General features: G+C 28.2%; 2 protein-coding genes across 14 annotated transcripts in view; one reads left to right on the forward strand and one right to left on the reverse strand.

The window, feature by feature from the left end:
* LOC123293984 (glycogen synthase kinase-3 beta-like) overlaps positions 1-14926 on the forward strand; it is a 105618-nt gene extending 90692 nt beyond the window's left edge. For 4 of the 13 annotated variants that reach the window (XM_044875022.1, XM_044875023.1, XM_044875011.1 and 1 more), the window contains 7 exons: positions 871-927; positions 4186-4296; positions 4357-4594; positions 5843-6045; positions 8100-8156; positions 12276-12462; positions 13487-14926. In XM_044875022.1, the coding sequence (XP_044730957.1) occupies positions 871-927; positions 4186-4296; positions 4357-4594; positions 5843-6045; positions 8100-8156; positions 12276-12462; positions 13487-13695 (1062 nt within the window). In that variant the 3' untranslated portion in view covers positions 13696-14926. The remainder of the gene's footprint in view (positions 1-870; positions 928-4185; positions 4297-4356; positions 4595-5842; positions 6046-8099; positions 8157-12275; positions 12463-13486) is intronic. The other 9 variants (XM_044875024.1, XM_044875015.1, XM_044875019.1 and 6 more) reach the window with 6 other exon arrangements.
* Positions 14927-20552: 5626 nt separating this feature from the next.
* Positions 20553-27144, reverse strand: LOC123293991 (leucine-rich repeat-containing protein 58). Its single transcript, XM_044875033.1, has 4 exons — positions 26584-27144; positions 24053-24269; positions 22661-22850; positions 20553-21897 (listed from the first exon to the last, which is right to left on the reverse strand). The coding sequence occupies exons 1-4, from the start codon at positions 27063-27065 to the stop codon at positions 21713-21715; spliced, it is 1074 nt and encodes a 357-aa protein (XP_044730968.1). The 5' UTR covers positions 27066-27144; the 3' UTR covers positions 20553-21712.
* Positions 27145-27724: the final 580 nt, after the last annotated feature.

The following is a 27724-nucleotide window of genomic DNA, read 5'->3' on the forward strand; positions in this document are numbered from 1 at the left end:
GGGATGGGAATTTTTTCGACATTTATTACATAATAACGAATATCACAGTCCAGAATCAGGCTAGACGAAAAGTTATATTCTTTATCTGTTCATAGAATGAGATATTTTATTGGGAACGTTGAATAATTCAATTTAAACAGATTTAATTGATTTAAAACGTTTCGACAATATTTTTAAAACGTTTCAAGCTCTCAATTGTGACGTAAAAATGCGAAACAAAAGTGATTTTTCGGTTTTTGATACAAAGCCAAAAGTTAAAATTAAAAAAAAACAAAAACAAAATATATTGAAATTTTTTTTAAATGTCAAAAACAGTAATTTTTGAAAGGTTTCCCGGTTTTGAGATTTAATACCAATTTGGTGTTTTTGATATCTATTGGAGTCGAACATTTGACAACTGATATAGATTAAAATATCCGATCATTTTAATTCCAATATGTTTTTCTGTTTCAAAGTATTGCAAGTATAGAATTCTATATTCTAAATTATACGTAGAAATGGCACGAATTTACTCAAAATTTCGCTTTTATTAAATTTTCTAAAAATATTACTGATTCGAAATCATGCGAAATCTCACGGACAAAAGATTTTTTCAATACAAAAATTGTAATTTGTTTTTCTTTAATTTGTACTTTTTCGAATATTTGATAAAAACTGAAACAGATAAATTTGGTTGGGCTTCCAACAGTCGATTTTCCCCATTAAATATAATATTCTGTATAACAGGTAAAGAGTACATTTCACAAATGTTAAGATTTCTAGACTATTATTAAAACTGAAATATGAAAAATAAAATTGTATTTTAAAACCCTAAAAAAAGACCTAAAAACAAAACAAAAATTAAAACATCAATTTGCAATTTGTGTTTAGCGAGCTGTGGTGCCCTGCGACATGAGCATATTCATGGCAGCAGGCACCAGTGATCAGGTACCGTCAAGAACGTAGATTATGATTATCTTCTCTTCCAAAAGCCTCCTATTTGATGCACATCATATTCACCTTTAAATTATCACAAATAAAACACCAACTGTATGTTAGCTCTTTTTGTTTTTTTTTTATCATTTTCAATCAAAAACTTAAGCATAAAAAACAAAATTGGAACCACAAAATGTGTTGTCAACTTTCCAAAAAAGTGTATAAGATAAGTAAAATGATTCAATAAAAATAGGAATCAAAATATGTTTGTATAAAATCCATTAATATTTATAAATCCATTACTAAATCTTCTTAAAATTATCAGAGAGCTAGCAAACATGTTTTTAAAAAATATGTTTTTCATAGTAATTAATTACCTCTACAATATTATCTTAGCTACCTAATTATTAACGAACTAGAGCTAGAAGTCACCGTGTTGAATTTATGCATTATTTACTTGTCTCGATGCCGGTCAGCATATATTGTCAATAATAAATACCCTCCTCAATTATGATGCATTATTGTAAGTGAAAACTTTTGCAAGCTGAGCGTTCTCTTACATGCTACTCAGAAAGTTTTCAATCGGCACCACAGGCTCAAATTTGAAGGATTTTCGCTTTATTGTTATTCCATTAGGGCGATACTTGTCGCATAACGGACACTTAATTAAACTCAGTATCGGATTGCCATTTTTTGCTCAATTATCTTGATCAATGGAATGCCAAAAACTGGAATAAATACCTGTCAAATTGAAGTCTGTGAAGGCGATCAAAAATTTTTCTAATCGTGTGAAAGCGAAGTTCCACTTACAAGAATTGTCGTAGATAACACACAAGATACATACACAGGAGAGTGGGCTTGTGTAGAAACTCGAGCGCATCAGATTAACATATGAGAAGTTTCTTGGATCTTCCTTAGCCTCTTCCTTCCTTGGAGGCTCCACCAAATATTAGCCCTAAATATGGGGGAACGCGCGTAGGGCGGAAGATTACATAAAGATATGGTGGGTTATAAATTACATGCTCAAAAATGTGCATTTCAATAATCTGAAAAATTTTGATCGCGCTCAAGTTACTACGGGTAACGCAATATTGCAATCCTCCCATTTTTTTGCGTCACGCTTAAATCATCAGATTATTGAAATGAACATTTTTGAGCATATAATTAACCAACCATATCTTAAACTGACGCGCTCGTGTTAATTCACCTATCACAATTTTTTTTTACTAATCTGATCGTCTGCCCTACGTGCGTCCCCCCCATATTTTGGGCTAATATTTGGAGGAGGTACTAAAGTAAGTCCAAGGAACCCCTCATATGTTAATCTGACGCGCTCGAGTTACTACACAAATCCCCTCTTGGGCTCCCCGATTATTATCAATGACCATGTATGCTGATGGACACCCAGCAGGCTATATCGCTTTTGTATTTTTAAAGTTTGTTATTTCACTCACCTACACACAGAATAAAAAGGTTTCTTGAGGCCAGAAATCTTTTCTTGATTCAAGAAAAATTTTTGCATTTAGGAAGAAAAAAATATTCTTATATTTCTATTCCTATAATAACAAAGTTTAATCAGCGATATAATATAACTATTGCATAAATTTGGTATCGTAATTTTTCAAATTACCAAATTTGACAGAAATTAAATTTTTGTCGTTACGGGACAACATACTTATATAAGAGACCAAGAAAAACTTAAATTACGAAATTTTTTTCGCTCTCTGTAGGTAATTTAATGTTAAAAATAACGGATTCTATCTGACATGTTTTGGTATCGAACACATGATGTTTGTTGATAAGAATTCTTCATAAAGTACTTTTGTATGTAACGGATAATTTTTTATTATTGTTAGGTTTATCCAAATTTCTGAATCAATATTTCGAAGTTTATTTCGATGTATAAAGAAGAAAAGAATTTCTTGACCCAAGAAATGTTTTCTTGATTCAAGCGTGCGATGCGAATCTGTTGGCAAGGTCGTATCTAACACTTTTTTCCTTTAGAATTTTCGTAACTGCGTATTCTCTTTCAGGAGGCTCCAGAAATTTTTAATTACGTGACAAGCTTTATATTTAATAAATATTTATTGGAGATATTAAAATAAAAAGATAAAGATCGAAAGAACGAAATTTCTGTTAAATTTCAGTAATGCGATAATCAAGTCTTCTTCAGTTTGTACATATTTAGCCGTACATGTCTCTTGAGCCTACGAGAACCTAGAAAAAAATTAGCGCATTAATTGGTTATTATTTTTGTATGAAACACAACGAATCTAAGAAGCTTCAAAAAGTCCTCGGAACCTTAAAATTTTTTTAAAGATTTAATATTGATTTAGGAATTCGAACCCGTTAGTAACAATATACAAAGTAGTTAAATTTGTAGTATTCGTGTTCTCGAACCTTTCATTTTTTTCGAAAATAATAAATATTGAATTTTAAAAATAAATATACAGAAGTTACTTAATGTAGATTTTGCTTTTTTCATGTAGAAAGCCATTCATATTTTTTAGTTTTCATTAAAACGCCTACAGAAACTCAAAACTTAAATGAGTTAAAATTTCTTTTAATATATCACTGAATTTTTTTTTAATAGTTTTGTGGCCGAAGAGATTTTCGTTACTGATTAAAGTTTACTCCTCCATGCAGATTTTATATTTTTACCTTCTAAATTTTAATTTTGAAGAATTTTCCGTTAATCCTTTTTCACTTAAAAGTTACATAGTCACCCAATATTATGCGACTATTATAGAAATAAAAAATTCAAATTTCAAATTATCAAATTTTACGAATTTTTTCGCGAAAACTCAAGATTTTAGAAAAATTTTTATAAAATATCTTTTCTGTTTAAAAAATAAAAAGATTTAAGAATATTTTGTTTTTATAAAAAATTTGCACAATTTTTCGTGTTCCATTCACGAAATTTGAATTCTCGAGATAAAAATATAAGGTGGAGCAGTAAATCTCTATCGATCACGGAAGTCCCTCTTGCTAAAACTTAGAAACTCTCAAAAACATTGTTTTGTATCATTAAAAAAAAGATAACAAATTATTCAAATCATTTAAATTCTCAATTTGGTGCAATTTTAGTTTTTACAATTGGAACTTTTAATGCTTGCAAAAAAAAAAAAAATTATTATATTTATAAAAAAAATTATGGTAGTTTAGATAATGGTTGTCATTTTAAAATTATTGCTGACAGTACGAGGCAAATACTTACTTGAATATAATTCAAGTTCTTAATGAATCGAATAAAAACTTTTCTGTTCACAGAAAGACGAAGTGTACCTGAATTTGGTACTGGAGTTTATACCCGAGACCGTGTACAAAGTTGCCCGCCATTACAGCAAATGTAAACAGACGATACCAATCAGCTTTATTAAAGTAAGTATTTAAAATTGCTACTTAAAAATTTATGAATATTAATTTTTTTTTTTTTTGTAGTTATATATGTATCAACTGTTTCGAAGTTTGGCGTACATTCATTCACTTGGAATTTGCCATCGAGATATTAAACCACAAAATCTTCTATTAAATCCAGAGACTGGCGTTCTGAAATTATGTGATTTTGGCAGTGCAAAACATTTAGTTAAAGGGGAACCTAATGTTTCATATATTTGTTCACGTTATTATCGTGCACCTGAACTTATATTTGGTGCAATTGATTATACAACTAAAATAGGTAAGTTTGATGATATTTCATTGATTTAACTTAACGTTTAACTACTGACATGTAAATTTTTTTAATATAAGGACTGGTGTTAATATACTCCGAAATTAAAATGGTGCTTATAATAAAACTACAAAATTAAAATAATAAAATCAGATTTATTACATCAGAAAAATTCAGATGTTTTTCTTCCAAATACAATTTTAACACTTACAAGAATTAAGTTAAGAATGAAACTAACAAGAATTAAGTCAATAAACATAAATTTTTTTCTTTAAAATATGATGCTGTTATCATATCTTCACGGTTCGAAACCCCAGCATAGGTATCCATATTATTCTCAAACTTTTTCCCCATCATCATCTGCTTCAAATTTAAGCCATGATGGTAAAAACTACGACTTCAAAATTCTTATTTAATGTTTCTCGCACCCTCACAGATCTCGATAGGTATGGACATGCTTTTATTTCTACAGAAACATCCCCCATGCTTTTTTTTCTACAATATATTTGGAAAAATGTGTACATGATACGCAAAATAATTTGAAAAAACTACATAAACTTAATAAATATTTATTATTAACTTAATAAATATTTATTATTATCGCGGCTTTACAGCCGCGATGGTTGTTCAGAGCATAAACCCAAATGAAGTAACAGAAACTGAACTCGAAGCTTCTAAAGGAACCTATCGTAACTGCCGTCCACGGATAAATATAAAATTTCAGGTTAACGTAAAGGTTAAGAAACACAGCGTTCCACAAAAATTATTTGAATGAACGCTTGGAATACACGGGCACGATATATGTTCGTAACGCACGGAATACATACATTCAAACTATAAATCTTAAGAAATATTTGAGATGGAAAACTTGTTTGTAGAAAATTAAAAAGTTTTTCAATAACTTATTTCAGGAAAGCTTTTATTCGTTTCCTTACTAACAACAAAAATAAGTGATTTGTAGTTTGTGCAAAAAAATTGACTTCATAGATAGACACGGCTGAATAAACTAAACTTTTTCTTAACGATTTGACGGTAGACGTTTTTATGTTAAATTTTATATGCTCTAGATTATCACAGGAGTAGTTTCCTCGAAAAATTATTTTCAGATTTTATTTAAAAAAATCGGTTTTACCTTTCATTAAAAAAATAAAATAAAATAAATGCCTAGTTTGATTGGATAATTATCTGATTTTAATTCTTTTCTATCAAATTTTTAAGCTCTTTATGTTATTTAATTCATATTCTATTTTTTTTTAGATGTATGGAGTGCTGGTTGTGTATTAGCAGAATTATTACTTGGTCAACCGATTTTCCCTGGTGATTCAGGTGTTGATCAATTAGTGGAAATAATTAAAGTATTGGGTACACCAACTCGAGAACAAATTCGAGAGATGAATCCAAATTATACGGAATTTAAATTTCCACAAATAAAATCCCACCCATGGCAAAAGGTAGGACAGGTATGGATACCCATTACCACGGATTGCGTGCCCCTTACTACTCATTATTCATTTACTAACTTTTTTCATATTATTTTTTGTATTTATTGCTTACTTTATTTGTTTTTCTATTTGTTCATATTTTAAACATCTGGAAGCAAATTTGCCCAAGTCTTTAGTTATTAATTTTGCTACTTTGAATCTGTTAATAAAACAAAGTCAATGGGTGCATGCATGAAAAGTATAATTACTAATAAATAATTAAATTAATTCGACGTTTAGTCTTAATTGTATACATGTTTGAATCGCAGAGGAGGCTGCTTTATTGAATTTATTGACGCAAATTACTTCGAAGGAAATCGCAAAATCAAGGTTGAATAAGATACCATCAAATTTATTTAAAATAGACCAAACGTTGATCAAATGGCCAATTTATCTAAATCTAAAAAAAGTTAATTGCTTCACGTGTCACGCATCAAATTGTTGATATTTCTCTAAACAAAAATGAATATTTTCTGTTTGATTTGATCTGTATGCCATTTAAAAATGAACCGAAGTTGATAAAAGGTGTATTAATTGTTCGTTTTACCAATGTACTGCAAAATTTTCAAACAAAACGCCAAGTCTTTTTAATCTTGTATTATCTTCATTAGCGTTGATATTCTAAAATGTAGGACTTACTTAGACTGTGACTTTAAGAGATCAGATATATTGATGTTTAAAAGTTCTAATTATTCTGATTTATAATTTTGATAAGGCATTACCGACCTTAATATCATTGTTAAATACGTTGAATGTTTATGAAACAGTATCGAATGCAAATTTTTGTATAAAAAAATCGCGTGATGATGACCTTCACGCAAATTTTAAAAAACACGTAAACGTTAAAACATACTTTATAAATCAAGAGGTGATTCACGGGAAATGTAGACACATAATGTTCTGAAAACAATGACTCGATTTATTTTGAATTTATGTCTAATAAAGCGTTCATAGACTATCAATATTTTTTTATAATAATTTAGGCATAAAATGGGTCAATAAATTCCGACTTGGACACCACTAATAGGTAAATATCAATTGTTGGGATTCATTAATTACGAAAGCATTTTGGTAGGAGGCGTTTTAAAAAAATCTATACATGCGCTTATTTGGGGGGGGGGGGAGGGTTTGGTACATGAATGTATATGCTTGCCTTTAAATGTTGGAATTTTAGATTTGAGACTATTGTAACGCCTAGTTTTTGTGCACATCTTTTTATTATGTGCAAAAAGTCCGTATTTTAAATTTTATGTTATTTATGTCTTGAGAATCTTGGGAATTGAAATCTAATTTTAAAAATTAGCTTACGAATAGAACGTTAGATAACTTCTACAGTCCACTTTGCCCTAAAATAGGTAAAAAATCCGTTCGCCCTTTATAAATTATTTCAGTTTTATATTGTTTTTTGTTAATATAAACGGTAACCACATCCAATTTGCGAAAAAATCGTTTTTCCTCAAATTAAAAGCGAAAGAAATTGATCGAATTTGGTTGGAATAATTGTTGTTTGAAATAATTCCAACATTTTTTATAAATGGCGTCTAAATTGGAAACCTGAGAATGCATCCCAAATCTTAAAAAATCTACAATAATAAAATTAATATCTGCGCTAATTTACAACAAATTAAGAATAAAATTTAAATTAATGACCATCTATGGATAATTGTGTACGATTTGAATATGATTAATGAATTTAAGTATATTATAATTTCTGTTTTAATGAAATCGAGAGTTTTTATACAACTTTGTTTGCTAGGATCGTGCGACTAGAACTACACGGGTAAGGAAAGGTTTTTTTTTTCTTTAATTTGACTGTAAAAGATTTAATTCAGAATTAGATTTAAATTGATTCAAGGCGGATCAAAGGTTTTAACCACATCATGTAAAATTATCTTATCTTTTTGGGAATTTAAATAATTTATGCATGCTTTCATTAAATGCTTTAAAATCATTTCAAGTAATCCTAACAAATATATTTATAGGCTTAAAAGTTTTTAAGTAGATATTAATAAAGACTTGGGCATGTTTTGCAGATTCTTCTTCAGAAAACATCTCTTCCTAAATGTACTACAGAACATCAAAAAATTAGAGTAAGTGGCGGTGTTCTGATTTGGTGCTACTGCTGCTTACAACAACTAATTATATAATTAACTTTTGAAAAATATTATTATATTCATATAATATTTTCGAATATTGTTAAACATGGATTAGTACGGGGGAAAATATTTTCTGTATATAATAATATTGAATAGTATACTGGCGGCATACTGACCGAAGAAAAAAAGCATGTTTCTTAAGCATATAAAATTATATTAACCGAGTTTACAAAGATTTATTTCCTGCGGCATTTTGATATTTGATTCACAGTTAAAGTTTAAAAATTAACTAAATTATTATGACGTTATTCTTAACATCTACTCAAAATGTTATTCCATTCTATGGAAAAGTGGTTTTACGAACGTACTACCTTAAGCGTAATGGCTTGAAATAAAATTTTTTAAGAAAATGTAGGGAACGCTAAACCTGCTGTACTACTGCCCAAACAGAAAACAAAATCATCATGAGCCACAGTTTTTTTAGGGATGCAGCAATTACAGTTTTTAAGAAAGCAGATATAAGTAAAAATTAGATAAAGATAAAGATAAAAAGAATTTATTGCCAGATTATAATATTACAATTAAGTATTACAAATATTCGTAGATGTTCCAATGTTCTATTACCATCTCTTATTGCTATCTTTGGTATATTCCAAGTTTTGTTTTACGTATTAGTTTTAACAATTTTTATGTTTTTTTTACAATGTATTCTTAAGGATAGATTTAGGGAAAAAAGGATGTGCAACATAATATAAAAAAACCCTACTTCTTATGTAAAAAGTAAAAATTAAAGAAAATTGTACTAAGCAGGAAATTAAAAAGTATATAACAAAGCTTATGAGAGATACTGATTTTTTTAATATAAACTGTGAATCAATAATTATGCCGTCATAGTAGAAAGAAACTAGCAAGATGATTAATATAAATACTGTGTGGATCTCGCTGTCGAACATACTGACAGTCTCCTACAATTGTATGTTCAAGATACCATTTTTGAAAATATTGTTCAAAATTAAGTTTTTGGTCATAATTATTTAAATAATGAACATAGTAGGAGAATGTTTGAAATAATTGACCGTGATAAAATTCAAAATTTTTGTAATTTTCACTCTAAAATAAATATTTTAGCTTTTAATGCTAGAGAAAGCGATACAACAAAATCTTTTACTTTGATATAACTTTCCAATTTGGTCACGACAACAGTTTCGATAAATTCTAAGATTTTCAAATTATTAAGAATAAACAACTTTATACTCAATTAGATCAACTTCAACCTTTCACATTTTAGAAACTACGCATTAAAAATTAAATAAAGTTACAGATGATTTTTACTTAGAATTAAGAGTTCCATCTATAACTGCAGCAGTTTCAATTTTAGATTACTTTTCAACAGTAAGATCTACACAATATTTTCGCTCAAGTCCTTGGTTGTGGAAATTTTTTTGTATCAAACCTTAATTTTCTTTTACTATTATATCATTCTTTACGAATGCCTTTAGTCTACTCAAAATACTCATTGATATTGGTGTAAACTTGGGAAATATGTTTTCTTCTATTGGTCATTGAGTCGAGGGTCTGTCAGTCTGTACAAGATAATCTCATTACTTTTATTTCATCTTAATATTAACAAATAAAGCTATGGAGATTAATTTTTATGTTATTTCTTTTTAACACGTGGTAATGGGTCCTTTCTTTTCTTTTTGTATGTTATACTACTCTACACAAATGTGTTTTAAATGATTTGATGTTATTGTCGGATTTAGTCATTTTATTGTTTTTAATCTGAACTTAACTTTTCTGTACAATCGGTCTAGGGTCAGATATTTTATTTGACAATCATTTTAGAACGGTTGAAAATTCGAGAGGCTCTTATCAAAGATCGTGTCTTTTCAATTTTTCTCGCTACGAAAATTTTTAATTGCGTGTTAAGCAAGCTTAAGATTGGTGAATAATTAGCTGAGAAAGATGTTTAAATAAGAAAATAATTATTGAATAAATAATGCAAAAATCATATTATCCTTCTTTTGGAAGAATCAGATGTCCGTTATCCGACATCTTAAAATTAAAATTTTCCAAGTGTCATGCAAAGGACACCATGTTTGGGTTTTAGATAAAATAATTTTTGTATTTTTATTTAATTATCGGTCCATTTGAATACTAATCTAAATGAATATTCAATTTTAAAACTTGCCACGTGATTGAAATTTTTCCCGTTCCCCAAAAAGATAATCGTCTCCGACTCTGAAACATAAAACTATTAGGTACGATCTTCAGCCTCTCAAATTAACAGCCAAAATGTCTGTAAAATACGTATCCTGACCATAGGCATATCAGTTATTAATATCAATCAATATTATTTCCCCTCCATCAAATAGGTCAAATAGAGAAGAAAATATCCAATAGTTTTTAAAATTGGTAATAATAATAATAATAATCTTTTCATTTTTGAGAAATTTCAGTTTGATATCTCTTTTCGTTTTTGAGTTTTCGTGTTGACAGACAGACGGAATGACAACCGGAAATGTACTAATTAGGTGATTCTATGAACACCTATACCAAAATTTTTTTCTTAGCATCAATATTTTTAGGCGTTACACACTTGGGACTAAACTTAATATACTATGTATATTTCATATAAACATGGTATAAAAACAGCTCTTCGACTCACTTGTGGTCTTTCAGTAAGATGTTTTGTAAGTTTCAAGGAATAACCAAACGAGTTTTCCAAAACTCTTGAATTATTGAATATATGATTTTATTTTTTATGAGAGAGATGAATTCAGTACTCTAAAATTTAATAGTACTGTACTTTGAGTGACTTCACCGCCAAAACAGATAAAACACTGAATTCATCAACTATAAAACTTAAATTTACTATGTAGAATGAATATCCGACAACATCGTCAGTGGTCTGGTTGAAGCTTAGCTCATACCACCACTTTTTTTATTTTCTATATTTGTTTCGTAAAATATACACATAGGAATCGTCGTAAGTTCTTTTTTTTTTTACATTGATACCAGTTACCAACTGCTCAAACAGATGATTGGATAAAAATTCTTCTATTTTAGGGTAAAAGGGCTCCAAAAAATTATTTTTATTTGTAAGTTTTCAATAACAGTAAGTTGTTTGCAAAATTAAAGAAGAGCAAAAATTTACAACTAAAATTTACTCAAAAGTTGTGAAGATAAAATCTAGGAATAGAATACCTGTCTATTGTAAAAATTTTAACCATAAAAAGAGTCACTGGTTGTCCTTTACATCAATGATAAAAAATGTAAATGAAGTTGTTAAATGGTGTACAGATTTAATCAATTTAGCTTGAATTTATAGAGAAATTCCAGATACCTCAAAATAATTGGGAACATTTATCTATATATGAATTCAAAATCTTCGTTAATTAAAAAATTGTTTTAAATCATATATTAAAGCGGAACACCATCATGAGTTTTATCTATCCGAAATTTTGCCTCTAGATTTCGGGGGAAATTATTTATTAGTGATATAAATGGCATTCAGACAAATTTGCAAGCTTTATTTAATAGCGAATAAGTCGTGAGTAGAAATTGTATTATAATAAATGAAAAACCTGGATATTTTTTAAATTATATTTTAGAAACAATTTTAAAACCACCATTATTTGGCGATAAATTTTCTAATTGTATTTCAAATTGAAAATCGTCAATCTCCCATTTAATTGCTTCAAGATATTTAAAAAAAGCAAAAAATTTTTGGTAACTGGACCACAACTGACACCGAATGTTCAAAAGAAATTTTTAATAAAATATGTAGACTTTTTTATGTGTATATTTTCGAATATATTTTGGAAGAATATAAGATATGGTGGTACACTATTGATTGATTGTATAATTCTTTGTTCTCTTTGTATCGGTGTATTACACTCAGTATAAGTAGGATATGATAATGCTATTACAGTGCTAGTCTATTTTTCTACTGACATATAGTAAATAGTGTATATATAAGAATACAAAGAGAACAAATCTTATATGTATATGAATGGAACATATGTGTGTATATTATCATTCTTTTTATAACAAATACATCATTAATGTATACATTGATTGTAGTACTTGAGATTTTTCATGTGTCAGCAGGTATTTAGAGCACGTACACCACCTGAAGCTATAGAATTGGTGTCGCGCCTACTTGAATACACTCCATCATCACGTATATCTCCATTACAAGCATGTGCACATCCTTTCTTCAACGAGCTAAGAGAACCTAATACGCGTCTACCTAATGGTCGCGATCTTCCACCTCTTTTCAACTTTACTGCACAAGGTAATTTGATTTATTTTATTATTATAATTGATTTAATACAAATATTTATTTCTATTAAAATTGAATTTTTAATAGAAGTCGTTTGTTTTTGAATATAGCTAACAGTAGATACTCAGGTTCCTAGATGAAATACACAAGGTTTACACCTGATCCATTCTGAAAGAAAAATAAAAATTAGCCAAAAAATATTTATCAATGCCTATTGAGATTTTTTGTAAATAAATAAAACTTACACTTTTAACTTACAAAACTTACACTTAACTTACTCTGCCGATGATTCAAATATCGATCGAAATACATATCTCACGTCGGATTAATAATCTTCGTCTGAATAATGAAAGAATGCATCTTTTTTTCATTATTGTTCTTTCTATTCGAAAATTATTAACACAACGTATTCGATTTATTTTAAATTTACGCCGTACTGCAGACACTGACTTACCACTTCGAATGTTATAGAAATGCGTGAAAATGCGATGTTCTAACGTCCACGATGCTGGCAACTAAAAAAGAAATGCTTTGAGTAACCCATCTTTCACTTTTCTAATATTAAGAGTACTTTCTCATCAAAGAACACTTAGCTTTTATACCACACCCTGCATAACAATATTAAAAAGTATTACAAATTTTATATGTTTCGATAGTCCCGCCATTATTCAAAGTCGTTTGAATACGCTATTAGAGCCACCATCTTTGTATCAGTCTCGGAACTCTTATCATATGAAAATTTTATAAACTCGTTAGTTTCATTTTTACGTTGAATGGATCGTGTATGGCATTGGTTAAAAATACAAAGTCTGATTAATACTAAAAATTACCAAAAAACTAGTATAGTAAACCTTAGTTTTCTTCTAATCAGTTATACTTGTTGCTGATTTTTTCAAACATAATTTTGAAGGTATTTGACTACTGGCCCCATTTATTTCATTTACATAAAAAAAATGTAGAAATAGTCCATCATTTAAATCTAAATTAATTTTTTGAAAACAGTTTATTCATTGATAACTATTTCTATATTATCTAGAGTTGAGTATCCAGCCGTCCTTGAATGCAGTGTTATTGCCGCGGGGATCGAGCGGCGGAATAGGTGAAGCAAGTAATGCAGGCACAGAACCGACGACAAACAGCCCTGCACCAAATGTTGCAACTGATGGACCAACTGAGGCTACAGTTCCATCACCTGCTGCCACTACAACTTCTCAAGCTACACCTGCTAGTACCGGATTGGCTTAAGTCATGACCAAATAAATATATAATTCTATTTAAAATTAAAACAAAATAATAAAAAAATAATAATTATAATAATAATAAAAACAAAAAATCAAAAAAAATAAAATAAAATAAACAATACAACCAATTTCTGAACAGGGCCATTTCAAAACAACATGATGACGTGTACCCTCTGCTCTATATCCCTGCTAGATAATGCTTCATCGCAAGACTACTACTATTATTAATATTAATAATTATTAATTAATGAATTAATTAAAAATTATGTAATTACAATAGCTGATATATTTAAAATAACATAACCATAAGTGTTATGTTAAAATTGTACAGTTATTCTGTTAATTATTTGTTTTTTGAAAGTAACGAGATGATCGTGTAGATTAACAGTCATCTAGTTTTAAAACTGTTTTTAATTATTGTGGAAGCCTAGAAGTTATTATAAAACAAATTTAAATAGTTTATCGACTGCTGCATTGTGATATTCAATATATTGTGCGGTAATTGCGTATTTATAAATATTATGCGTTTTACCAAAAAAATTTATAAACACAAAGCAGCGCGCAGTGAGGCGCAATTGTCAAATGAAACGCAGCATACGGATGTATTCTTCGGTGCTAAAGAAAAGGATGTTTTTAAAAACCGACCACTGCAGAATAATATCAAAAAGTCTCCAAAGCTATTAAAATTTAAACAAACAAAAAAAAACACTCTCTAATTAATAACCGTAACTACTTATATTTGGTAGCAAAAATATGACTGCAAATTAATATAATCAATTGGGCTTCTCTTGTTTTTAATTCTGCTCTATAATTTTTTTTAAAATTTGATTTAAATCATCACTTATTTGTTCTCCTTATTTTCTTTGTGTATACTTCCGAGTTAATCGATGGGAAAATGTTTATTATTATATATTAATTATTAATTAAATTACTACTTTTTTTTGTATAAATTTATCTTTTTATTAGACGTATAAATTAGTACGAATATAGATGTGTTAAAAATATATGCAGTCAAATGCGTATTTTTCTTAAGTTATTTTTTCATTGGATTGGTTGTAGGCTACATTTAAATAAATAAAACAAAAAAAGAAACACCACACACACAGATCTCCTGAGTTTTTAAGAATTTTTATAAATTTTTTATCGAAGTGATTTCAAATTTTTAAAATTGATCATTTAGGTAAACAGTTTTTTCCATGATTATAAAGTGATCATATTTAAAATAAATATTTTCGTTTTTGATTATTCTTGGGTCAATGTGGACAGTTTTAGCTCAATTTTATATGGGACAAATATTCTTCTATTTTTTATACGGCCATACGTTGAATATTTGCCTTGTTCATTATTACAAGTCGTTTGTGGCAATTTTTTTTTTATTGAAGGGAAAAAAATTTATTAAGCGTTGTTAAATGGCGATAAACGACTTTTAATATGTAGTGTATATTGTTATAATAAAATCATAACACCGTCATTATCAAAATATTTGATAATAATAAAAAAAACCCACAGGAGCTACAACGTCTCTTATTTTATTGTCCTTCGACTATCGAATTTATATATAAATATCGAGCATTATTTTTTTTTTTTATTAAAATAAATGTGTAAAATTTCTGGTTTATAATTTAGATTTGTAAAAAAATAGCATGCTATATTATTTCGTTAAGGAATTTATGTAACATGAATGATTTTGTAATGAAAATGGTGATGTAGCTTTTAAAAACCAAACATCCTAAAAATTATGTAATAGTAATTTTAATAGTAAATGATGCATGGTAAAAAAGCTCCATCAACATTATAAAAAACAAATCAGAGAAAATAAATTTATATCTAAAACTTCAAAAAACTAGCGTAATATGAAAAAAAATTAACTTGTAACAAAATTATAATTATAAATGAAAATATGGCTAAATATGTTTTTTATATAGTAATTTTTGCTTGTGATTTTTCTTTTTCATTATTTACAAAGTGTAATTTTTTCATTTTTCACGATAGTTAATAATTTCCAAAAAAAAATTTAACAAATAAGTACAGCAGCAAGAACAACGTATAAATATTGTGCTCTTATGTTAAATAATTTGAATCAAAATAAAATATGTATGTTACAAAAAAAAAATATCCATAGTAAAAAAACAGTGATTTTGCATGTGATTTACGTAAATCACTCCACACTGTTAAATGAGCAATATTTAAAAATCGTGTGTTCAGGAATATGAAAAAATTTATACTTAAAAGCTCGCGCAACATGCATGTCTGCATGTTGACAAATGCATTTCTGAATATACTATTGAAAATATGCTTCTACTTAATTACTGTAAATGAGCTTTTTGTAAAATTGCACTAAAAAAAATTTAGTATACACACCACCCATTAACCCACTTCCCACACATCCTCTTATTTTAAATGTAGTGATTGATGAGAGCCCCATTATAGATTTTCATAGTCGTGTGTTAATGGAAAACAAATAAATATATCCTGGAAAAATAAAAAATTTCGTAGTGTGATGTGATAATATGATTCGTGGCATTCCACTTATATCATTTCTCAACGTCATTTCTTCGGCAACGCGTGGAATGTTAAGTAAAATCATTACTAAATATAAGTATCATTTTTAGCCTATCTAAAATTAATTTTCAAAAAGTAAATTTAGGATCTGATTTTGTTATATTTCTTATCTTTTGTTGTTTTTGAAAATAGATGATTCCAATCTTCTAATAAACGGAGTTATCCACTTTTGTTCATGCATTCCTTCGCTAGTTGTCAGTAATCAAAACGTTAATCACTTTTGGAGAATCTAAAACTTTGAACAAAAATTATAGCAAAAGATATTTCATCACTACATTATAAAATTTTTATCGAAATTAACCTCCTTCTGGCTCGTGGCTTATGTTAGTACTGAATTAAAACTCTGTACTCGCACATTTAAAAAAAAATGGTCTAAAAATTGATAACACACTAAGTGTTCAAATTTATAAAAAAATAATATCAACCACTATTGTTAAAACATCGCACTTAAAATTATCAAATAAATTTTTGTAAATACTCTAGTGAATGCTGTTTTTTCAAGGAGTATTATTACATTTTTTAATCCTTCCCTTCATAAAAAATATTTAAAAAATTGTACAGAAACTAAAGTCTTATTTTAAGGCTTGGCGTTTCATTTTGCAACGTGGCGCACGTTATGTCATTTTAGTTTTTAATTTGGATATTCAAAATTGGGAAAAGTAAACACAGTTCGTATTTAAGTTATCATTTGGCTATGAAATACATTAAGAGCAAAAAAATTGACTGCACTAATCTGCTAAGAGGCATAAGCTCTATGTATGTTTCTAACTTTTAATGAGCCTCAGTAAAATTAATAACTACAGCCTTTTAGAGAAAATGTAACAAATTTATAAGTCCTTTGCAAGCTATCATCTCAGCATCGAGTTTGCCTAGGTCCAATCAAAATTATCTTTCTATGGCGTTGTCGATTTTTTTGTTTTTTAGTAATTATTTTAACAAGTTCACAGTCCTCAGCCTAATATGGATCGTCGGTAACTATCACCATGATTTAACAGTCCGCATATACAGAGCTGTCTGTATTTAATTTTAGCCGACTTAAGAAAAATGCCTCAAGGCTGGACTGTGAATTTGTTATAGAATTGTCCAAAGACGTTTTGGTTAAGATAAGACGATACAACTACGTTTCTTTAAAGTACCAGATATTTAAAAACAGGTAATGTTAGTTCGTTCTCAGTCGACGAAATAAGAAGCAAATGATATTATAACAGGTCAAGAATATAAGAGTATGTTAATTAATGCATGTAGAAGAGATTTTATCTTCAATCTAAAATCTAAATCTTATTTACGACGATGATTTTAAAAGTGAAATTCCTAAGCTATGAAAGAAACAATTACAGCATCTTTTCTAAAATTACTTTCAAATGTCGGATTGATAGTTGCGCGACGGAAGCTACCGCATTAATTACATCACAAAATATAGCATTGTCAGAGATATCATGTAGAAACTGCGACCAAAGTTCAATCGAAAATTATTTGAAACATTGATTAAACCTTCAAAAGGCGTGCTTGTTGTATAAAAGATTACTTTGAATTCTCTTTCTTGCTATTGACAGTGAATCAGGTTTAAATTATTTGAAGTCGTGGATAAGTAATTAATCTTTTATCTTTGTTTCCAGCAAAAGATAACGTTACCAACAGTACACTCCAGTTCCAGCTCAAAAAACTAACAGTTTTACTATTGGAAACTAATCAAATGACTAGGATTGCAAGTCTCTAATCAGGCTTTGATATCTTCGAAGAGGAATTGTATTCTATTATATAACATTATTTGGCGAAATAAGAGGAACGGGAGAAAATAATGCTCGACTGACGCACTTGCCAGAATATTCCGATTTTTGACCTGGTTTAATATTGTTTTATTGATCAAAGCCATTCGGTTAAAGAAAGTCAATTTGCTTTTACAAGATAATATATATAATCTACCTTGCTACGAAACTAACAACGTAATTTAAATTTTCATTGATTGAAATTTTAAATGCGTTTGAGTAAGGTTTAAACTAATATATAAATGATTTATTAATGTATTTTCGATAAGAATTTTCAAAAATACTGTAAATAAACTATAAAATCTAATTTTTAAAAATTTGGTTCCTTTTTGATTAAAAAGTATTCATTCATTATCATTTTAAAACAAAATCATGTCCATATGTTGCCTTAATTATGACTATGAATAACTGATGCGATTATTTTGAAAGTTTTAAAAAAAGATTTTGAACTTTCTGCGCAACAAAACGTCTTGTAATGGAATACAAACCAATACACCATACAGAGGTAAGATTTATTTCAAAACAATGATAGGTTGACATATTTGAAATTTGAACACTATTTTATAAAAAAATGTTTACGACACACACACATATACACACACACAGATTGTCTGAGGTAGTGTTATATAAATATGAGAATAGCTAAAATAATAATTCAATTCAATTATTATTAATTATACTTTTTAATTATTGATAATGATTCACTTATATTGTATCACATGCTGTAAATATCTATCGCTTCACAAATTATTCTTTTTAATTACACTGCAATATATATTATATTATTATTAATTGATATTCGAAGCAAGAAAAAAAAAGAAATTATGAATTATTAGATTTTAGTTGTTTAGTATAAATAATATTAATAAAATATCAGGACTTGTGTCAAATAAAGATGTATAAATCACAAATATAATGGTCTTGTTTTTTTTTTTTATTTCTTTCTAATCAAAAACTCAAAAGTTTTCAATTTATTTATTTCAGAAGAAAAGTACTGTGAGTAAAAAAGGCATTATTAATCTGCAGTTCATCTACAGTTAATCATAAAAACATTGTCAACCAAAGTGGCTCATTCAGTAAAAACGTACGGTATACCTAAAATTGTGCGTCCTGGAGTATCGAACCAACCGCCGTTACAACAAAATTAAAGTCTCTGTGATAGGCTGAGTAATTGCATGGCATACACATGGAGAGGATGTATTAAGCCTTTCAAAACTTTAAAAACCGAATTCAGGAGCTAAAATAGAGAAATATGGTCTCACAGTTGGACTTATGATATGTAATACTCCAATCATCTTAGAATTTCACCTCGGAATCTAACGGAATAAGCTAATTTTTTGTACAAACCTTTATTTTGATAGTACAAATTTTGTCTCAAAAGTTACAAATGATAACGCGTTCGCGTCGTTAGATATTCAAGGTCAAAGGTATCGAAAATCAGTTTTTTATAAATATCTCGTTTCTTTTGCGTTCAATCGTATTAGTATTTATTATAAAAGTTGTAGAGGATAAAATTTTCTACAAATATTGCCTGAAACTTTTTTTTTGTATGTTGAACCGTTTTTTAAATAGAGGGCGCAGAATGTGTTGCGCTCAAGTTAACGTACTTGTGTTCTGGGTCAATATTTGCAAATATAAGGTATTAAATCATTTAAGTAATATTTAATGAATAATTATGGAAAAAAACCGCATAATAGACTGGGATTCACGATTGACCTTATCTATTATACAGTTTTTTCACTTAATATCGATTATATATTACTTAAATAATTTTTTAATACCATATATTTATAAATATTGACCCTGCACTAAGGTACGTATAGCTCAGCGCTCCACCTTCTGCTCCCCCTATTTCAAAAACGGTCCAACGTATAAAAAAAGCTTTTAGACAAATATTATCTCAGCGATACGTACCTTAGTGCAGGGTCAATTTTTATAATGTACAAAAAATTAGCTTATTCCGTTAGATTTCGAGGTTGATTACTTATTCTGACAAAGATGATCTAGTTATAATGAAATTCATACAGATGTTGACATATGCTTGAAACTCAAAAAATAATTTTTATCGATAAAAGTGATTCAAGCTAAAAATGTTGGGTGCTTGTTGCTTGATCTAGATTTTTAAACTCAGTCTACTTCATAACTGGTAATAGATAGATGAACAATTTAAAATAACGTTGTATAGTTTATTCAAAAACGGGTTAAAAAGTTTTACCCAATATTGTTTTTTTGTGTTATTGTTTCTGCGGAATCGCAGAAACAGGCACTTTTCGAAAAAAATTCCAATAAGAGTGGTATGTTTTTCTATAAAGTCCGTTTTTGTTCAAATTATGAAATATTAAGCTTTATTTTCATGATTCACGTATATGTCAAGTAAAAAACGAACACCCAGTATACGAATAACTACGGAAATCGATTTGCCAACTACTTTGCAATTTAAATATCAAATCTTACGTATAGAGTCTTAAATAAAAAAATAAATAAAATACATCAGTTAAAAAAAATTTTATTCAATAAAAATAACATACACAGCACAAATTTTTTAACAATAACTTTGTATTGGAAATTTCAAGATTTATTAGGAAAAAAGTAAATCGATCAATTCCAATCAGAATAATGGTAACATAATGGAATTTAATAAGTTTAAAAATAATTATAAAATTTTTAGATATATTTTTAATACCAAATTGGTAAGGGGGGTGATCTCCGATTGCCTTTTTCATTCTTTTTCGAATTTAGAAACTGATGTTAGCGATACTATATAAGCCACATTTTTTGGGAGGGTGACGGACCAATATTTCACAGATTTAAAATTTTTATATTTTAAATTAATAATTTTTTGAATTAAAATTTTAAATATTTTTAATTTCATTGATTTAAACAGTGCGATTTCTTTCAATTGGATACAGATAAATAATCCACGACGTCTTCGATGGTAATTTCACAAATTGTATTTGTTAGAATAAAGTCGGTAGTAAATACAGTTATAAATTGCAAAATTTAAAATAAGGTTTTGGAAAGTAAGACATGGTGTTCTTGAATAAATGATCAGAATTCAAGTAAATAGAAGTGTACGCCGAGACTAGCATTTTGTTTAAAGGAAAATGCGTCTAGTAAAGCTTTGCTTTCAGATTTGAGGGCTTTAACTTTAACCTAAGCCAAATTTGGCGAAACTCTGTATTAGGTTAAGGACACACTGGAGGAGACTAACTAGGTGCCAGAAAACCAAATCTAGTTATTTGTTTGATTATTTATAAGGGTTCGTGGATTGCCTAGTGGCTAGAGTGCAGAGCACTCACTACAGGTAGAATATCGACACAACACTGCAATCTAATCAAGCCACCGCTTGTGTATATTCTCTTCTGTGGGTCACCTTGTCTCAAAATATTATCTAGCTGGCCTCCTTTGGTAAGGTCTTAACTAATACTTCTTTATAGATAAGATGCCCGTCAGGATTTTATGTTATTGGTAAAAACACTTCTAGAAATTTTTGTATGAGTTACTTATTCTTACTTTGACTTTTTCCAGTGGTATAATTTTCACAGAGAAAAAAATTGCTAATCTAAGTATAATTTTCTAGACGTATATTTATCAATGACATAATATACTAATGGGCACTATATAAAAATCAAATATAAAAATTACATTTTTTACGTATTTTCTTGCAGAATTGGAAGTGTTAAAAAATCACAATTAACCCAATAGAACTTTTCGTAACATTTGTCTATTAGGAAGTTGACTTGGTCCAGCCATTGATTTATCAATACTGCCTGTAGCTGCACATTTGGATGAACATAAATATTGTAATAAGGGTATTCGATATTTTCCACAAAAATCGACGAATTTAATATGTTCCACTCGATTATCGAAGTACACACCTATTTGTTAGGAAATAAAAAAATATTATTTTATATAATATTAATATTTTCTATGTGAGTGTAATTTTTATGTATTCATCGTGGACTTGAATGTTTAAATATTTATTAATGTAATTTATTAATTATTGAATTAACTATTGAATATTAGTCTCTTTTGATAAATTATATTTGCCTTGCTTGTTAAGTCAATTTTTATTATTTCTTTAGTAATAAATAATAAAAATATTTATGTGAAACATTTAAGTGTTTGTTGATTTATCTGGCTGCATTATCTGGTTGAAAATATATTCTCAACGAAAGTAATTAATTCGATTTCCGAAAAATTAAAATTTGGGAAATTATAAACAGTAGATTGCATCTAAATCTTTCTTTTAGATTTAAAAAATTATTTTATCAAGTAGAACGATCGATCATTTTGCATAAAAAAATATTTATATTTGCAAAATTTTTCAAAGACGTAATTAGCAAAATGATAAACATTAAAATGTCTAGCCAAATAAATATTTACCTAAACTTGAAATATCTATAACGCATGTGTGTACCATGTACATTTTTTAATCAAATGTAATTTAAGAAATTGATACACTTTGACTTGGATGATTCGGCAAATATAAAATAAATAAATTAGACAAAAAGTAATGATTAAATTGTTTTAACATTAATTTTTATGTTTAATAAATAATGTAATTCATTGACGAAAACATTGTATATATGACATTTGTATAGAGACGTAATCAATGATATTTAAATTATTTATACTGACCTTTACATTTGGGGTTCACGCAACAGTGTGCGCTATTTAAATAACTGCAAACAGTGAATGGTATTGTTCTGGGATTGTATGGTATTTCAGCTACTTTTACAACACGTGCTGCCAGTTCCATTAATGTTGCTGGATTATATGTCATATCACTTACGAATTGTACTACAAGTGGATTATCACGCAAACTTAACTGAAAAATTAAATAAAAATATAAATATACATAAGAGAATTGGATATACTGACCCAAAGTTTTATATCATTTGATTTGATTGAGTACGACAATTCATTAATTGGTCGAATTACGTAATTATAGAAAGGAAAATATTGGTCACAGCGCTGGCTAAAATACGGGGAAGAAACTATGAGACAGATAAAGCGAATGTACGACCAGTAGTTGAATCTTTCTAGAATTTTTACAGACTTTTGAAAATAGACAAATTGGCCGCATAGTCGCTTTGTCTCTTTCGAGTCGGAAAAGTATGACATGATGATTTTCGTGAGACTTTTAGAAAATGATTAGTTAAAAAAATTTAGTCTATAGCAAACAAAATAACACCCGTAAAAAATTATTTTAATTTTATTTATTTTGCGCCCCGACGAGTAGTGCCGTGATCATCATTTTTCTTTCAATAGTTGTGTAGCCATATTGTAAAAAAAAGATGGGTGTATTTATATACGCGCATAAGCAGTTATTCTTCTTTGGTAATAACAAATATAATAATTCATAAATAATGTAAACAAATAATACATACTCCAGTTAATCTCAATTATACAAGAAAAAAAACTCACTTTAGGAAATTGTAATTTCGATTATCCAGGGTTCTTCACGCTATACGAAACGGAAAATTAAAACGGCTTGATTTTAATAAAATTTTCAGGAATAGATGGAGGGTTGTTGGCTGTACATTTTAAAATTATTTGGTAATGTGCAGGATTATCGGAAACGCGAAATGTATCAAAGTTGTATTTTTAATTGAACACCTGCTTATTATTTAATTTTCAGATTCTACAATCAAAATAAAGGTGTTTTTCATTAAGGTTTACCTCACTTACATCACTGTTTACCAGTGAGGGCAAAAATTATATATGTGTTACATGGGAATATCAGCTATGCGTGTGTGTGACATGTATGTATATGTGGCTTTCTAAGAGTGGCTATCTTTTTTTTACTTATATGACGTAAAAAACAAACGATTGCGTAATCAACATTGTTCATACATGGTATTTCAACAATTAACTCAGTCAATTGTGTGTTTTCCATTTTTGTTTGAAAGTTAACATCCCAGCCATTCTATTTAAATGAAATAAACTAGTTTAACCTGGGTTAATTATTGGGTTAATAACCAAAAAGTTTTTTTTGTTATAATAACAATTATACAAAATAAAATTTACCTCATGTAAATTTTTAAGTGCTATGATATCTGGTGGAAGTGTCCGAAGTTTATTCTTATGTAATAGTAATGATTTCAATTGATGTAAATTTCCAAGGCTGGCTGGTAATGATTCAATTTCATTGTCACTTAGAACTAATGCCTGTAGAAGTCTTAATTCTCCAAGTGATGCTGGTATTTCGGCCAGTTTATTTCCTCCCATTGATAGTATTTGTAAACTAGATATTAAAAAAAAATATGATTTTCAACGTAAGTATAAAGCTGATGAAATTTTATGAAACTACGAAATTTTTACATCTTTAATTATAAATCAGCCCAGTTCAGAATTAAAATTATAGTATAATATGGTAGTTGCCTGTTGTCAAATTTGCCATGTTATAAAAATGTAAAACTAGACTTGATACCATGACAAAATTTGAAAATGAAATTAAAATTGATTAAAAAACGAAGAAGTTATAAGCATTCAAAGATTGTTGCCCATCTCCTTTTAACAAAACAAAGTTTTATATGTATTTTATTATATATCTCTATGGTGATATAGGAAAAGGACGTCACTAACCTATATCTTCCTTTCTGTTTAATTAGGATATTTAACGTTTATTTTTTGCACACTTCTAAAGATTTTCAAAAACCAACTTCACTTTTCTGCCCGTGCAGTGAGAATTCTTCACCTGAAGTGATAAAAAAATTTAACAACATGCCTATTGGTTTATATAAACCGAAACTTTAATAGTTCTGAGTCTCTTTTTTGGCAGTCAGGCAGAAGTTCTGAGTCTCCTTTTTGGCAGTCAGGCAGAAGAAGAAGAAGGCGTGTTCTTATATCGTCTACTTTAATGATTTCACTTCTAGAAAGCAACCTTTTATTCTGGTTAAATTTTATCCTAATTCCTCGTATCTAGGCTTTCGAAATCGTCCCCTAAAGAACTTAAATTATTGTGGAAGGAAATAGAAAATGTAAATAATGCTTTCAAAAGGGTTTTTGATCTCGCTGAATTAAGATTTGAAGTAAGAAAATGAGAAGAAAAAAGAGTGTGTGTACTTATGTACACGCGTTAGAAGTTATACTTCTTTCATTCAAAATTAATTATTCATATGAATACTATATTTCACAACCATCGACTTGAACTGGCTCAGGGATATAAGTACTATGTAGTGTATAGTATGAACACTCAGTACTGTAACTATATTCAGTGTTGAAAATATATTTTTTTATTATTTCAATTCTGTGGCTAACTTCATCATGTCGTTCGTGCGCGCGCAGCTCACAAATTCACTCTCATCCAAACGCGCCAAAAGAAGTATAACTTCAAAAAGCTGGAAATTGTGATCAAAATCTTGGATTAAAAATAAATAATCATTCGAAATGTTTTGTTTAAAAATTCTACGTTTTTCGCCATGTTGAATTTTTATACTTCAAATTTGGATTCAGAAATCAGAAAGCTTGAAACACCGCATAAAGTAGGTAATGCCTGTGTGTTTAATAATTTATATTTTTGAAAAATTTATCTTTTACTTATTCAAATAAGGTGAAATTGGGAGAAAATTTGAAAAGTTAATTGTTTAAAATGTTTTTCTACAGAAAATTCTCCTGCATTTTTAAATTCAGATTGCGCATGTTATTTCGTTACATTTGGATAATTATTTTTAGTTATTTTGGAGTTATTTGAACACGAATTTTGCCAATGGGAATTTTTACTTCTTATGGTAGTGCAAAAAAGTGTACAAATTTGGAGGTCTAAGACTATGCATCTTTTTTAAAAACCTATTAGAAAATAATGATCTTTTTTTCTCCCGATTTCAATGACACTTATTTTTTTTTTTTTATATATAATGTTGAACCACAAATTAAGAAAATTAAAGCTCATTTGGACGTAAGACCTACATATTTCAAGAGAATCTGCTCTTAACTCTGGATTTTCACATTTGAAGTATCTGAATATAGTAACAGAAATATTTGGGCCCGTTACTCTGATTCTCCTGTGCCCTGGTCCCTTATTTTCTTTTTATTTTATTTATGTTTGTTATATTTGTATGTAGATGTACCTAACATATGAAGTAGGATTGGAGGCCTACTATCGTCTTGGAGTCGGTACAGTTGTACTCACAGCCCCTCCTTTTTACCGGGTCTGGCTTAGAGCTTCTCAAATTTTTATATTTAAAATATATTGACTGGACTAAAACATGGTGTTTTCTGCTTTCTAATATAATTACATGTATTTGCAAGGAAAAAAGGTATTTTCTACTTTTTCGTCTATTAAAATAAAAAGCATGTAGATTTCTGTATGGATCTATTTTAATTAAAGGCTTAATTAAAAGTTCAATTAGGTTTTCACAGGAACTGTTCCTGAATTGTTATTTATATATTCTTCGAATCGCTTCCACTCTAATTTTATTTCGCAGCGTTTTTTTTTTTGAATATTTTTCGGAGCTTATACACGTGAGTAAGATTTCATTTAAAACTAGCCGAAATTAACGATTCCGAAAATTTAATTAAAACATATTAACAAATATTGTAAAAAATATGTTACTTACTTTGTTAACTTTTTTACTTCTTTTGGTATTGAATTAATTTGATTACCACCTAAATATAAATATTTCAATATTGGCATTTCTAACACTTGATCCGGAAAATATTGAAACATATTTCCACTAAAATTTAATTCTTTTAAAGTTACTGGTAATAATTTTGGTAAAGTTTCATTACGTAATTGATTATTTTTAGCAATCAATGAAGATAATGGTATTTGTATTAATGATTCGGGTAAACTTTTAACACCAGTAAAACTAATATCTAATGATTTTAAACATGTAAAGTTTGATAAACTATTTGGTATTATTTTCAATTGGTTATTACTTAATACCATAATTTCAATATCTTGTATAGATGATTTATTTGAATTTAATATGTATTCTAAATTGTCTTCGATCACTTGTTCACTTTGATTTAATTTTGAGAAATCAATTATTTTATTTTGATTATCATTGTCACTACTATCTGATGTATAATTTTCCATTTTTGATCTTTAAAGAAAATTAATTATAACAAGTAAAAAATTTACATTATATGTGATATTGTTTAATGAATATTGCTTTTTTAACTGAGAGAATTTGAAAAGATTCAATGATTAATATATTGTGTCTTTGTTGAATGCAATATTAGTTGCGTCTTGCTTTTATTATTTATCATTATCACTATTAACATGATATGTTATTTCATGCGGCTCCATAAAGCTGACACTTTATCAGCTTCATTTACCACTTACAAAATTTAAAAGGTCGTATTTTAGAAATTATTATTATTATTATTTTTTTGAATAATCTACTTTTTTTCTTATGAGTAGATTTTATTTTGAGTTTTATGTTATAAACTAGTTTTAACAAATTTTCAAGTATTCAGTAAAGTTGAACGTTTCCGAGTCATAAACAGTCTCGTATATGAAAAAACTCTTTTTAGAAAAATAAACCAAAATCTTGATAATGTAGGTGGTATAAATCTGGGGTAATATTTTGAAAAATGACATCTACTTACAAATGAAAATTAAAACCTGAGGATGAAATTTGATTCTCCAGAATGTTGATTGTTAAGTACATCAACAATCGGGATATTTTATCTAATTTATTTGTGGAATTTGTACCATTTTACTCTATGCATCCTTTAAAATTTTAGACCTTG

This window comes from Chrysoperla carnea, chromosome 2 (assembly GCF_905475395.1).
Source record: "Chrysoperla carnea chromosome 2, inChrCarn1.1, whole genome shotgun sequence".
Classification (NCBI taxonomy): Eukaryota; Metazoa; Arthropoda; class Insecta; order Neuroptera; family Chrysopidae; genus Chrysoperla; species Chrysoperla carnea.

Excerpts from the sequence above, each read along its gene's own strand:
- LOC123293991 (XM_044875033.1), bottom strand. The coding sequence starts at position 27,065 with ATGGAAAATTATACATCAGATAGTAGTGACAATGATAATCAAAATAAA. Across the intron at positions 24,270-26,583 it reads GAAGTAAAAAAGTTAACAAA|TTTACAAATACTATCAATGG; the intron begins GTAAGTAACATA and ends TTTAATATCTAG. Across the intron at positions 21,898-22,660 it reads CGTGAACCCCAAATGTAAAG|GTGTGTACTTCGATAATCGA; the intron begins GTCAGTATAAAT and ends CCTAACAAATAG.